This window comes from Chanodichthys erythropterus, chromosome 22, assembly GCF_024489055.1.
Source record: "Chanodichthys erythropterus isolate Z2021 chromosome 22, ASM2448905v1, whole genome shotgun sequence".
NCBI classification, from domain to species: Eukaryota; Metazoa; Chordata; class Actinopteri; order Cypriniformes; family Xenocyprididae; genus Chanodichthys; species Chanodichthys erythropterus.
Window position 1 is genome coordinate 21,885,239 of NC_090242.1, and position 15,819 is coordinate 21,901,057.

The 15,819-nt window shown below is 34.4% G+C and overlaps 2 protein-coding genes across 2 annotated transcripts; both read left to right on the top strand.

Annotated features, from left to right (window-relative positions):
* The first annotated feature begins 4,134 nt into the window (after nt 1-4,134).
* LOC137012801 (olfactory receptor 2A12-like) lies at nt 4,135-5,052 on the top strand. Its single transcript, XM_067376264.1, has one exon. It carries the CDS (start codon nt 4,135-4,137, stop codon nt 5,050-5,052), a length of 918 nt encoding a protein of 305 aa, XP_067232365.1.
* A 4,404-nt stretch (nt 5,053-9,456) lies between these two features.
* LOC137012258 (olfactory receptor 5M3-like) lies at nt 9,457-10,407 on the top strand. Its single transcript, XM_067375392.1, has one exon. The coding sequence runs from the start codon at nt 9,457-9,459 to the stop codon at nt 10,405-10,407; it is 951 nt and encodes a 316-aa protein (XP_067231493.1).
* Nucleotides 10,408-15,819: the final 5,412 nt, after the last annotated feature.

Here is a 15,819-nt window from a genome sequence, read left to right on the forward strand (position 1 = left end):
CCCTAGTTGCAACAGACCTGCAGATTTCTGGGAGTTTGTTCCAGATATATGGTACATACAGACTGAATGCTGCTTCACCATAGTTTTGACTCTAGGGATAGAAAGCAGACCTGCCCCAGATGACCTGAGAGGTCTGGATGGTTCATAACGTAGCAAAAGATCAGAAATATACCAACGCAAATCAGAAATTTTAAAAAAAAATTCCTTTACCAGTGATTTTTTTTTAAATGTCAGTCTTTGTCTGCAACTGTTAACCACCTTAAATTGTATTATATTTTAGGGTTTCAAAAAATTCCTTCATGTCAAAATGCAATATGAAGGGGGGTGGTCTGCTGCAGAAGGAGGCTTTTGAGAACGCTGCATTGTTTTCGGTCATTAGAGGTATGTGTGTGCGTGCAAACATTGACCAGTCAACTTATCTCTGTTTTTAGGCTGAATGGTGATACACAATGTTTATCTTTTTTTAAGAACTGGTTCAATAAATTATTTTAATGTGACATCAGGCTATATTAAATGATATAGGCTATCAATCTATATTGCTTTGAAAAATATATCCATATATTCCTAAAAACTATACTGTCCAGCCCTAGGGTGCATCCAAACAATGGAAAATGACTCCCTGATATCAACAATGCTTTTCTCATGCATTTTGAGTTAAAGAATGCTATGGAAATAAAACAAACCAAAAAACATTGTTAACCTTTTTTATTTAACTTTTTTTTCTTTGTCATATATATATACATTATATATATATATATACACACATATATATATATATATATATACACACATATATATATATATATATATATACATTATATATATATATATACACACATATATATATATATATATATACACACATATATATATATATATATATACACACACACACACACACACACACACACACACACACAGGTGCTGGTCAAATAATAAAAGAATATCATCAAAAAGTTGATTTATTTCACTAATTCCATTCAAAAAGTGAAACTTGTATATTATATTCATTCATTACACACAGACTGATATATTTAAAATGTTTATTTCTTTTAATTTTGATGATTATAACTTACAACTAAGGAAAATCCCAAATTCAGTATTTCAGAAAATTAGAATATTACTTAAGACCAATACAAAGAAAGGATTTTTAGAAATCTTGGCCAACTGAAAAGAATGAACATGAAAAGTATGAGCATGTACAGCACTCAATACTTAGTTGGGGCTCCTTTTCCCTGAATCATTGCAGCATTGCGGCGTGGCATGGATTCGATCAGTCTGTGGCACTGCTCAGGTGTTGTGAGAGCCCAGGTTGCTCTGATAGTGGCCTTCAGCTCTTCTGCATTGTTGGGTCTGGCATATCGCATCTTCCTCTTCACAATACCCCAGAGGTGGGAGTAAGTCACACATGTGCAAGTCGCAAGTAAGTCTCAAGTCATAGCCTTCAAGTCTCAAGCAAGTCCAAGTCAACTTTTGTGAGAATCAAGTCAAGTCAAGTCAAGTCGCTGCTTTATGTCAAGCAATTCAAGTCAAGTCATAGCCTGGGTCAAACAAGTCACTGGCAAGTCATACAAATGTTTGATGATTTGACTGAATTTATATTAAAATAAGTTAAAACTACAGTAGTTATGGACTATGGGAGTTTTATTTGCAACAAAAAAATTGCAATATGCATTTCTACTCAAAAGGTGTCCACATACAGCTGAGCTGCCAATACAACAAAATCCTAAATATAAAAAATAAATTAATGTGTGTGCATGTGTATGAGTGAAAAGTGTATTGTTCAGTTGAATTTTTGAATGGGTTTTGTTTCACAATCCTCTCCAGGGTGCGGTTATCCCTATTGCTTGTACACTTTTTTCTACCACATATTTTCCTTCCCTTCGCCACTCTATTAATGCGCTTGGACACAGAGCTCTGTGAACAGCCATCCTCTTTTGCAATGACCTTTTGTGTCTTGCCCTCCTTGGGCAAGGTGTCAATGGTCGTCTTTTGGACAACTGTCAAGTCAGCAATCTTCCCCATGATTGTGTAGCCTACAGAACTAGACTGAGAGACCATTTAAAGGCCTTTGCAGGTATTTTGAGTTAATTAGCTGATTAGAGTGTGGCACCAGGTGTCTTCAATATTGAACCTTTTCACAATATTCTAATTTTCTGAGATACTGAATTTGGGATTTTCCTTAGTTGTCAGTTATAATCATCAAAATTAAAAGAAATAAACAGTGGCGTAATCAGTGGTGTGTGGTCCATATAAGCTGCGAATGCTCTGCATACCCAAGCCATTCATGAATGGATTGTCATTTATGAGAACCTGTTAAGTGAAAAGTATCCTTTAGACATTATTTTGTTGTCTATAACATGTATATATGTAGTCAATCATTAGCTTTATATTTGATGACTAGTCTATTCTTGGGCTGCGGTTAGATAAGGCTATTATTCTATACTGATTCACGACCTAAGGAGCTGATTGAGACGCAGGGATAGATAAAAGTGCGCTATTATTAGGCGCGTATCCATGCTTGTGTGGAGAGAGTAGGCTACTCACTGCATGACATGGAGGCGCCGGTGCGATCACTTCAACTCTCTTCGACAGCCATACCGTCCAAGATGTGCTGCGCTGCTCTCGCCGGAGCTCGCTGCCGACTCACATTGAAAATGAATGACTTCCTGTCACTTTGACGTGGCGGTGTGAACACAACAGTTAGTGCATTTCATTTAAACCTTATGCACGACTTCTGCCAGTAGGGGGCACTCATGCAACGTAAGCAATGATGCACATCTGAGTCCACGAGATAGAGGGAAGTTAGCGAGTGAAGTGTATAAAAATTTGGAGTGGTTCACAGCCCTGAAATGGGTATGTCAGAGAAAGGAGTGCTGGGGAGGCTCCAGTAATGTGTTTGGGCACACCTGCTTTAGACAATACAAATTTGATGACATGTTTTTTCATATACGTTCGTTCACACCTTGTGTCATCATCGTACTGTGGCCAAAGATTGGCGAGATTTCACAAGTGCCTATTACACTGGGTTTCGCTGTCGAATGAGACAAAAGTGAAATTGCCTCTAAGGGGCTGTACACATATCGTGTCTTTTACGCACGCAAGTTTGTTATTTCAAATGTAGAAGTGACATGGCCGCGACACGCATGTGGTGCTGCGCGCTCATTTTTTTTAGGCAGGCCTATGCCACGGTGAGATGAAAACATCTCAACTTTTCAGAATGCCGCAAGCGCACCACAGAGCATGTGACAAGAATCAACCGATCAGCTTCGACCTTTCTGTAACAACATCGAAAGCTCAGCCAAACAGCTGATCATAGCTGTACAGGGTGGTTTTTATATCTCATCTCCATAAATATATGTAGTAGTAAAGCTAACATAAGGGCTAGAAATCAATTAATCCTTTGCTGATACTTAATCGTCATCGTGGAGAGCTCAGTTCATGGTTGCATAGCAACGACAGATGCCATTTGAGTGCAATCGCTTGTGGAAAGTAGGAAAAAACCGGCGTGGCCATGCTTTCCACACGTTTTTAGACGTGATATGTGAACGGCCCCTTAAACAGCTGAACAAAGCACTACACTCTACACACTTTTTTATAGTGGAAAAGGGCCTTTAGATTTTTAAAATGTTCTTCACACTAAGGCAAAAATGGTTCCTTGGGGAACCATTTTTTTTTTTTTTTTTTTTTTTTTTAATGGCTTCACTGCAAAAAGTGAAGCCATTAAAACTTTATATCTCAACTTTATATACTTTATATTGTACATATATAAATACATTTTTATTGAAAGAATATTTTATGAAAAGCACAGAGCACAAAGACTACCAATGTATACTGAACCCATGGGGTTTCTTTCCAAGAGCCTCAGAGAATTTTTCCAAATCACAAAAGTTATTTATATGCACATCAATGATCTTTAACGCCTCCATTTCATGATTTTCAACATGCAAGGTAACAACTCAACAGCAATGAGCAAATAATTAGTGTTAGGACTAATTGTGTTCAAAGAGAATGTATGTCATTTTTGATGTCATATTTTTAACTAGATCATTGCTGTTAGTGTTGTTCAGTGACTTGTGGTCACATCAAATCACCATGATTTTTGTATAGGGACAAATTTTTGGATTAACATAAATGGACAACAAGACCACAGTCTACACCCTGATGGAACCAAAAGGCTCCAAATCATATCGGCATATATATTTCACATGCTTTTTGGTTATTTATTCTTTGATACTGTTTTTGAACATTTGGCTCAGTGTGGTCATTATTTTGGAGAGAGCCCTTCATGAACCAATGTACATTTTTCTGTGCAATCTATGTGTAAATTATTTGTATGGAGCAACAGGATTTTATCCTAAATTCCTGCATGACTTAATACTGGATTCATATGTGATTCCTTCTTTTATGTGCATGCTCCAAGCTTTCGTGATCTACAGTTCAGCTATGTGTGAGTGTACTACATTAGCAGTGATGGCATATGACAGACATGTGGCCATATGTCGACCTTTAGACTATCACTCAAAGATGAACAAAAATACATGTGGCATGTTACTCTTATTCTGTTGGACTGTACCATTTATTTCTATGTTCATCGGAGTCATGTTGTTAAACAGGTTGGCAGTGTGTAAATATCATATTGACAAATTATACTGCGACAGCTGGTCAATGGTAAAGCTCTCATGTGAATCAGTTTTTATTAATAACACAATGGCACTGGTTGTCTTATTATTTTATATTTTTCTTACTGCTTTAATTATTGTGTCTTATATTAAACTTATTGTAGCATGTAAATCATCATTAGAAAACAGAAGGAAATTTTGGCAGACATGTGTTCCACATATATTTTCATTGATAAATTGTAGTTTTACTGTCTTTTTTGATGCTATGTTTAGCAGATATGGCTCAAGCGATGCCCCAGAGAACATGTATGTTGTTTTTGGCTTACTGATGATTATTGTGCCACCTCTATTCAATCCTTTAATCTATGTCTTAAAACTCAAAGAAGTTCGTAAAAGAAGTGTAAAATCATGTATAAATATCATTAAATAAAGAATTATACATTGTCCTGTTTGCTATATTATATACAAACATACTGATTGACATGACTTATATGCACAGGTGGACTTAAAGGCTTAATTCACACAAAAATGAAAATTCTGTCATTTATTACTCACCCTCATGCTGTTTCACACCCGTAAGACCTTTGTTAATCTTCGGAACACAAATTAAGATATTTTAGTTGATATCCGATGGCTCCATGAGGCCTTCATAGGGAGCAATAACATTTCATCTCTCAAGATCCAGAAAGGTACTAATTATTAAGGTATTATTAATTTCACCTTTTTAAAATTTTACTTAGGCTACAGCACACAAATCTGTTAAATATCATGTCACCTCTCAATACATCATCAGTAGTATTGAGAGGTGACATGAAGTATTGATAATTTAACCCCAAATATCTCAGATTTAATATAGGTTTGTTTTGTTTGTAAAAAGGGGAGCATAAAACTTTTCACTAAAAGTCTATCATGAGGACTTGAGCCTGATACCAGATGTCATAAAAAAAGCAGTAATCGGAGGTTACTTTTATTTTTTGGCAGCCCCCTATAGTCACCAAAGATGATACCATTAGTAAAGTACGGGTGTGTCTCAATCATCTCCCTATAGCTCACAAATCAGTATATCGTGTACATGAATTCAGGCACTTGCAAAGACCTTGGCTCACTACACATTAGGACACTGATTGAACAATTGATCAATTTCCGGTGACAAGACTATGTATAAGAGTTCTGCATTCCCTCGTTGTAGAACATTAATCAACAACAGGCAGGACTCGTATCTTTTTTATTATTATTATTTTTATGCTGTTTAAACACATTGTTCTTTTATATATCTTTATATATCTATTAAGATTTATTTATATTAATTATAAATGTTAACTAAATGTGCTCACTACCTGTGTTTGTGCTGACAAACAACAATAAAAAAGGTTTCTTCTTCTGCATGTCATTATGGCTCATGCATTTTAGACAAATCAGCGAGACTTGCTTTTTGTAGTCTGACCGGTTGTGAAGTGCACTTTAAAAAAAAAATCCTAATTTTACAAAAAATAACTTTGTCAAAACTCAGAAAAATTATCTCTAAATGAACAACTCTGCTGTTATTTTAAGCATTATGACATTATGACAAATTGCAGTAATTCACATTTTTTATACAGAAAAATTACTGTATTTTTAAATTTTAGTCTTAAATTACATACAAATGTATGTAAAATTACAAGAATAATCTATAAGTAATACAATAACAAAACAGATGATAAAACGATCAAATGACTGGCAGCAATGGCTGCCAAACATTAAACACAAAATCAAAGAAAAATCTCATTTAAATAAGCTGAAAAACACTGTTATTTAACAGGTATTTCCTGAATTATTACGATTTTATTAATTATTATCAAACACCTTCACTTAAAAAAAAAAAAAAAATGGTCAAATGATTGGCAGCACAGGGTACCAAACAAATACCTTAAAAATAAAGTAAAATCTCCTTATTTAAATAAGCTGAAAACACTGTCACATGACTGGCAGCAACATAAAATTAAACACTAACCCTTCGCTTATTACAATCCATTTAGACTTTATTTCTTTCATGCAAAATTTCTTGATGAGAACAAAGGGATAGATGTTGATGTTTTATTGAAAATAATAAAGTTTGAAGTCACCATTATGGACGTAAAATGTTTGCTTTAGTTGGGCTCTTGACCCTTGACCTTATAACATCACTTTTTCTCTGGTTGTGCTACTGAACCACATTTGTTATAGCAACAATTGCAAGTCTGGTCACATGACATTGGTTACTTGTTGATGAGAATTCAGTCATCATATTGGCCTGATTCACTGATCCAAGGTCTGATCTCTGAGTATGTTAGCTGTTAGTTTTGTATTATTTACATTAGCCTTGTGATTTTGTGATTATCAGATAAAAAAATAGGTATGCTGTTGTTTTACTCAATATATATATATATATATAAGCGTTTTAGCTGACTTTTAGCTTCACACAAACATCAAGAATTAACGTATGAACCTCAACGATGGTGGCAATCTACTTTGTAAAGGTTTACGAGGCATAGTGCTCACAAAAATAGTTAACTGACAACTACTAAATGATTTATAACTACCTGAATTAATCATGAAATACAGTAGGGATATGAGTGTTAATAAAGCATTTATTAACAAACTGAGTAACTATTACTATATGTCTAAATAATATGCATAAATGTATGTTTAAATAGTTTATTCATCAATTACCTACACTTTCTAAATGATCTTATGAACCACTGACAACTCCTAAATAACTGGTTTGTAAATAATGTAATACTTAATTTAGAAATGATAAATGGGTCATTAATAAAGAATGAAAATACAATTATTAAACACATTATAAATATGCTTATAAATCAAGAACAAAGCATTTATAGCTGTATTTATAAACTGCTTACTAATGTCTATTAATGTTTTATAAATTATGAATTGACTATTTACCAATGCCTAAAGGGATACTTCAGCCAAAAATGAAAATTATCCCATGATTTACTCACCCTACAGCCATTCTAGGTTTATATGACAATCTGAGATATATTTAAATATACCCTTAGTCCTCCAAGGTTTATAATGGTTGTGAATGGTAACCCACATTCTGAAGACAGAAAAAAATGCATCCATCCATAAAAAAGTAATCCATACGGCTCCAGGGGGTTAATAAAGGCCTTTTGAAGTGAAGGGATGTGTTTTTGTAAGAAAAATATCCATATATAAATCATGGGGTAATTTTCATTTTTAGGTGAACTATCCCTTTAACTATTGCTTCATAGTGTGCAGTTAATATAGTGTTACCAAGGTTCTTTTTTTTTTTTTTTTTTATGGGAGGTTAAATGCCTCAAATAAGGTCTTTGGTCAACACAAGCTAAAGATATTTTCATTTTATTCTACAACATCAGTGATGCTACTTTTTTAAAGATTTTTTTATTTCAGTTTTGTGTTGCTTTTGTATTTCATGCAGATATGTTGCAAATTACATTCCACAGAGTCTCCACAATTTTTGGGCATTAGAATTAACTATAGTTGCATCTGTTTTAATCCTCTAATCTATGGAATAAAATCTATGGACTACAAATACACACAAAATACTGCAGCAAGATTGAATGTTTCATAAACTAGAATAAAGTGTAAAACCTAACAAACAATTATGAATAAAGTGAAAGTGACGTGTGTCCAAATAATGCATCCCATACTTGGAATTTGTGCTCTGCATTTCATCCATCCAAGTGCACACACACACCGTTAACACACATCAGCAGTGGCTGTTTTGGCTGCAGTGTCCAGCACGTGATTGGGGGTTAGGTGCCTTGTTCAAGAGCACCTCAGTTGTGGGTAATGAGAGTGGAAGAGAGCGCTGTTCATTCACTCCCCCCAGCAACATTTCCTGCTGGTACTGAGACTCGAACCCATGACCTTCAGGTTACAAGTCCAACTCTCTAACTATTAGGCCACAACTAAATATGTTGTAATTGAGCTGTCAAATGAAACTCGCTCCAATGTACAGAACCAGTATGCAATGGAAAGGTAAAGAAAGTGTCACTAGAAAAGACCTGAGAGTTTGCTGGGAGCTTTGTGTAATTATTTCATTAATTTAAATATTGTAGTTTTTTTACTACTGATTCCTACTGTGTTCCTAAATTTTAAGTCTAGTTCTGAAATATGAACTTATAACTGAATTGAGAGCTAACTGTTTTGCTCATGAGAAGAGATTTTTCAATGGGGAAAATGTGAAGCCTGAGATCAGATTTTGTTGTTTATCTTAAATTGTGGATGTTCTGTCCATGATCCAGCAATAAAGTGCGGTTTACATCCTCCTGACTTGGCCATACATCTCTTGGTTGATGTGGTCTAGTGTGAAGGTCAGCTATCTAGTGGTTTGCTGCTATGACCAGGTGACATTGGTAGTTACTTCTCCACTTAATGCTGATAAGTGAAACTAAACGATTCAAACTAAATAATATACCAAATTCGACATGTTATTTGGCTTTGTTGCCTTTTTTCCAAGTTCCAAATAAGGATTACAAAGTTTGCAAGGACCATAATTATAATTAATCCCAAGATGCTTTGTAACATCTTCAAATGATTTCCCAGCTGGAAAAAAAGATGTTATAAGACTTCCAGTTTTACACATGCAGATACACAGCTCCAGAATTTTATTTTTCTAAGCTCCATCTTTGATTGTCTGATTTCCTATACAGCCAACAATGAATACTGAAGCCTAATGAGTATATTGTAAATGAATGTAGCCATTTTAGCACATATTAATATTGTCTTATGTAAATTTTATGTGCATTTTTATTATTATTATTTCAGAATATCATTGTTTTGAGTGATTTGAAGGAATATCCATAACTTGATGGATAACATGTCTTATCCTATGATACTGACTCTTATGGTGCCCAAAGAATCTAAATCATATAGGCATATATATTTCACTTGTTTTCTTTTCCTTTATCTGCTTATATTGTCAATTAATATACGTCTTGTTATGATCATTATCATGACAAAAACACTTCATGAACCGATGTACATATTCTTGTCGCATCTTTGTATTAATGGGGTTTATGGAGCCTCGGGATTCTATCCTAAATTTCTGTCTAATTTAATACTGGATTCATATGTGATCTCCTCTTACATGTGTGCTCTGCAATCCTTTGTTATTTACAGCTCTTTACTGTGTGAATTTACAATATTAACAGTGATGTCTTATGATAGATATGTAGCCATATGCAAACCTTTAGACTATCATTCCAAATTAACTACATTCACCTGTTTGAAATTAATTTTGTTTTCATGGATTGTTCCCAACATCTCTGTGATTCCAGCAGTCCTGTTAGCAAACCTGAGACCATTTTGTAAAAATCACATTGACAAATTCTATTGTGACAACTGGTCAATTGTAAAACTGTCTTGTGCATCATCTTTTGTGAATAATGTCTATGGATATATTGTTGCTGTTATATTTTTGAGCTGTGCAGTTATTATTATAGTGTCCTATGTTAAGCTGATCTTTGCATGTAAAGCATCTTTAGAAAGCAGAAAGAAATTCTGGCAAACGTGTCTGCCACATATATTATCACTGATAAATTTCACGCTTGCTTTGCTTTTTGATGTTACGTTTAGCAGATACGGATCAAATGACATTCCAGAGAGTCTGCGAAATTTTTTGGCTTTAGAATTAATTATAGTCCCACCTGTTTTTAATCCTGTAATCTATGGATTAAATATTACTGCAGTACGTAAACAAGTTTTTACTTCATGTGTTGCAGCAAGAGTTAAGGTTTCAGGAGCTAGAAAAAAGGGTTAAAATTTAGTATTAGTATTTAGTATTATTTTTAGTAACAAATATTTGCTTTATCTATTTTATAAAAGTGATCATACATATGCATATACATAGAGTCCTGTTTGTTATGCTGTTTCTTTAATGTATCAGTAAGCGTACTATTACATCTTATTTAGTACTACATATTCTGGGACTCAGCAATGTGAAAAATTGTATCTAATGAAATCCAGGTCTTTTCTGTTATAAGTGGGAGTAAGAAATACATTTTATATTTTTTTTTTTTTTTTTTTTTTTGTTATTGTTCAAAGTTGAATGAAAGTTGAGCTTCCCTATGAACCCATCTTATTATTTCTGAATGAGTAGTGAAATTCTGAATTTGAATTAACCTATGCAGCTACAATGGTAGAAGACCAAAAGTATGGTTAGAAATTTGCTGGGTGCTTTAAATGTGCAATGTGGAATGAGCTGAATCATTGTAGGTTCTTATTATTGATTCAGTGTTTATATTATTGTGGCCCGGAATTTGAAATTGTGACGCCGGACACAAAATTTAAATGGGGTCTTTTATTCCAGACTGCACGTGGAACAGTGCAGCATTAAGTATGAAAATTTTGGAAGATAGTAACAGAAAATTAGAAGCTGTATTCACATTAATAGGAAAAAAAATAAAGTTTGATCCTCACATCAAAATGAGTGCACTTCTTTTCCCAGCACAATCATTAGCTAACAAAGACAACGGTAGCCTTTCATTCTGGAAAACAAATAGACACACAGTTGCAACATAACAGCTGTCAACAAATCAAAGTTGTCAAACCAAATAAGGCTACTCAAATTACATGAAAAGTACATGGAAGGAATTTAATTGCATTGTTGGGGTATCCTTAATACATCACAAACACTATTGCAGCATTTAACACCCAGTTAACCTTACATTTGTAAATGAATACTATGAGGACTTCAAAAATGTATTTGATAATTGAAGCTTACAGCTCATTACCACTTGAGCATGTACACATTAACATTTCTCCCCTCTAAACAAAATAACTATGTTTCAGTAACAGTGGTTTGCATTAGATTATGCACAAAATAATTTTTTAACAGTATACTGATACAGATATCATCAACACTTACGCTTGAAATATCTTGAGAAAGTTAGCTCCCCCACACTGAACTGTTCATCAGCAATAGCTGTCAATATGCAAAACTACACAGCCATCAGGACTCACATCAACACTGAGAGCGAGTATATAACTCACTGCCTGTGCATATTTCTTAATATTTTGTGATTTTGATGATGTTGAACATCTATTTCAGGAGGAACATTCACCCTGCACTGATAACTCTTGCTGCTCATTCGTAGCTCTCGCGGCACTTCACGAAAGGGCCAGCATAACATTATGGCAACACATGAGAAAGGCATGAAAACATACTGTGTGTGCAGTAAATTTAAACCAGGGGGGTAAAAAAAAACAGTTTTGTGTTTGACACAAACTTTACAACCTGGTTACACTCTCCCCTGCTGAATGTCAACGTCCTCGGTGACTACTATATCTGATCATCTTGCCCCCCTTGAAGCTGCCCAGCGGTATAAAGGACCATTCAAGCTAGCACCTGAGAGAGCACATCAGGACTGAAAAACACTGCATTGCACGCAGACCTGGGCAGTCGATACGGGTTACTATGTGCTCCTGCAGTTGTTCTCTGTGTTTTACGTACACAGTAAATTTTGCAGTGTTAAATGAACTCTATAAGAGTCAAATTTAACACTCGGCCCGAGTGTATTTGGTCCCACTCAGAATTGGTGATAAATTGACTCTCGTCATAGTGTTAAATTTTCAGAGTTAAATTAACTCTATTTTGAGTAAAACTTTAACACTGCTCAACAATGAATAGTGTTACTAGAGTTTAACTCTAGGAGAAATTAACTCTTTTTAGTGTTACTTGAGTTTAACACTAGGAGAAATTAACTCTGTTTGGTGTTACTAGAGTTTAACACTAGGGGAAAATTAACTCAGATTAGTGTTAATATTTCACTTATGTAGAGTTTATTTACATTTGTAATAGTGAAAAATTCTCAAATTTTAAAACCCTATTGGTGTTTTTAAAACAGAAAAGAAAACAAGTTCAACGACATCACATTTAAAATATTTATTTAAACGTTATCAGGCTCAAGAAACATACACGTATATGCACAAAAATACATCACATCTGCATGAAATGACAATACATCACTATATGCAGTACAGAATCTGTTGAACCGCCTAGCTAAGCAGTCTTGCTCTAACCTCAGCAATACAATAACTTCCACTTTGTCAACATCTTTGTTGTACACTGTGGTCTGAATAAAAGTGTACATGTTGTGTAGAATAGTTTTATAAATGGTGCCAAAAACAAAGTGTGCCTTAAAATGTTAGTTCACCAAAAAATAAATTCTCTCCTTAACTCACCCTCATGTCATTCTAAACCTGTAAGGCTTTTGTTCATTTTCAGAACACAAATGAAGATATTTTTGATGAAATCTGGGAGACTTCTGTCACTTCATTAACAGCCTACACAACTACAACTTTCAAGGCCCAGAAAGGCAGTAAAGACATCATTAAAGTAACCCATGTGACTCTGTTGATTTAACTTACTTTAACTTAACAGTTTTATGGAGCAACACAATACCGGACTTGAGTACATGAGAGCACAACGACGCATGAGTGATTTGTTAAAATGAAAGCAGTCGTTGTGTGAATAGGTTAAACCAATAGAGTAACATGGATTACTTGAATGTCTCATTGCTACCTGTCGGGGCCTTGAATGTGCTATCTTCATTGTTGTTTCGAAGATGAACGAAGGTCTTACGGGTTTGGAACGGCATGAGGGAGAGTTAATGACAGAATTTTCATTTTTGGGTGAATTAATCCCATTAAAAATATCATCAAAAGGCATCAAAAAAAGACTGACTTGAATGGAATGACATGTTGATCAAGAATGAAGAACTGGTGAACTGAATTCTTGGTTTCAACAGCCAGGTGATAGGGCTAAGCACTTCCAGTGATGTCTTGAAGATGCTCCTCAATGCTCGTTTCACTCTGAGAAAGCCAAGCAAATTGCAGAGGACTAATGTTAAATAATAAAAACTACAAGAAAATAATAATAAAAATAATAATAAATAAAAACAAACCTTCTAAAAGACAAGATCTCTCTACATGAGATGTAGACGCCTTTTCTGGCCTTGACAAGACAATCCTTTTCCTGATGAACAATGAACAACAAAAGCATTTTAAGATCAACAATGCTTAAAGAATGCTATATTGAGTTAATCTTTAGTCACATTTAAAGGGACATTTAAATTCTCACCCTCATGACGTTCCAAACCCATAAGACTTTTGTTCTCGTTTGGAACACAAATTATGATATTTTTGATGACAAAATGCTGTCAGATTTCCTTCCATAGACTGCCTTTCCAACTGATACTTTTGACACTTCAAAAAGTTCATAAAGACATGGGAAAACTAATCCATATGAATTGGGGTTTAGATCAAATTGTTTGAAGAGACTTGATCGCTTATGATGAACAGATTTAATTTAGGTTTTTACTCACATGTAAACATTGATCTGTAAACATAAGCAGAAGCTCAACCAAACCTTAATAAACACACAAAACCAAACCTCATCCGGAAGCTCAAACGCTGTTATGCAGCACGTAACCAGCACGGTTCTTGTGCATTATTCAGTTTCGGTTGAGCTTCTGCGTATGTTCACTGATCAATGTTTACATGCAAGAAAAAGCAAAAATTAAATCAGTTCATCATAACAAGTGACCGATTCTCATCAGACAATTTGATCTAAACCACTCAATTCATATGGATTAGTTTTACAATCTCTTTATGAACTTTTTAAAGCATCAAAGTGTCAGTTGCAAAGACTGTCTATGGAAAGAAATCTGACAGCATTCTATCATCAAAAAGATCTTCATTTGTGATCTGAAGATCAACAAAAGTCTTAGAACGACATGAGGGTGAGTAATTAATGACAGACCTTTTTCGTTTTAGGTGAACTAACCCTTTAATGCAACTCCATGGCAATAAAACTGCCGTGAAAGATGACAATAAAATTCTCATTTCATTTTGTACCTTCAAATGATACTGCTTGTGCTTTAGCAGTGCCTCTCTGTATAGTTTTGATTCTCCATGGCAAGTAACTGGTGGCATTTTCACCAACATAGCAATGCTCCTTAGAAAGACAAAAGCACAGAAGAAGAAAAAAAAGTTTTAAAATCCAAGAGCAAAATACACCATTTAAATTTTTTTTTAAAAAAATTTAAAAAAAAAGAAAAAGAAAATGTGTGATACTTACGTAGCCATTTTTGAAGGAGGTGTCACTGAGATACAGGAACACCACAATTACTCTGGCATATTTCTCATTCACCTTCCTTGGTTGTGATGTACTGCAAAATAAATAAAAAAAAAATGTATATATCTATCTATATATCTAATATCATGTAAAAATACTTAAGATTTATACATATTTTTCTAAATGTTTAATCGTATAAAGATCAAACTAATGTTGGATTTTTTTAATTGATTTATTAGTTTCAACAGTTTTTTTCTTTCCCCCTCAAATGCATAAGTAATAACGTGTTGCCCACCTTTTTTAGCTTCATCATCGAGCCTCATTCGTGTAACGTTACATGAAAACCTTTTTTCAATAATGAGTGTGTCCTGTGAGTCAGTGGAGTCAAAGGATGAAGACAGGGACTTGTCTGAGTGCACAGGAGAAGCTTGTTAATTAAAATAAAAAAGAACAAAATACGTTAGTTCAGCAATATGTGCTATACCATGCCAAAAACAGTCACTTACAAAGAATGGATTTCAAAATGCGTTACTTGTATCAACCGATGCTCTGCTGAAGTCAACTGATTGTTTATGTCTAATAACAATAATATAAAATAGTTGTTCGTGCTGCCGTGATCATTGCAGAAGGTTAAAGTGACGAGAAACAAAAAAGCGGGTATTTTTAAATGAGACTTTCTTTCCGCCTTCCCCATCGCCTTCTTCGTTGCGTAGTGTTGGGCCATGTTAATGCTATCCCACAGCGCCATCTAACTTACGTGGCTTCAATAAAAATACAATGGTGGCATTTTGACAAATCGAATTTATAATTACCTTCATTGGACATATTTAATCTGTCGGGAGCTGAACAGTATCAAATATATAGTTTATATAACATTCGAACGATTTACATAATTCATAATTCATAACATAATATATTCTGACATGTTTATGTTCTGTATGTAGCGTCGTAAGACATGCTAAAATATTTCAATCCACAATAACATTTGGCTACATGCTACACGTTACGTTTACATTATAAAATGTTGAAAACACCAGCCACAGCCCTAACTGCAAGATTTCGACCATCCAAACACATAAAAATGTGTCAGCTTAC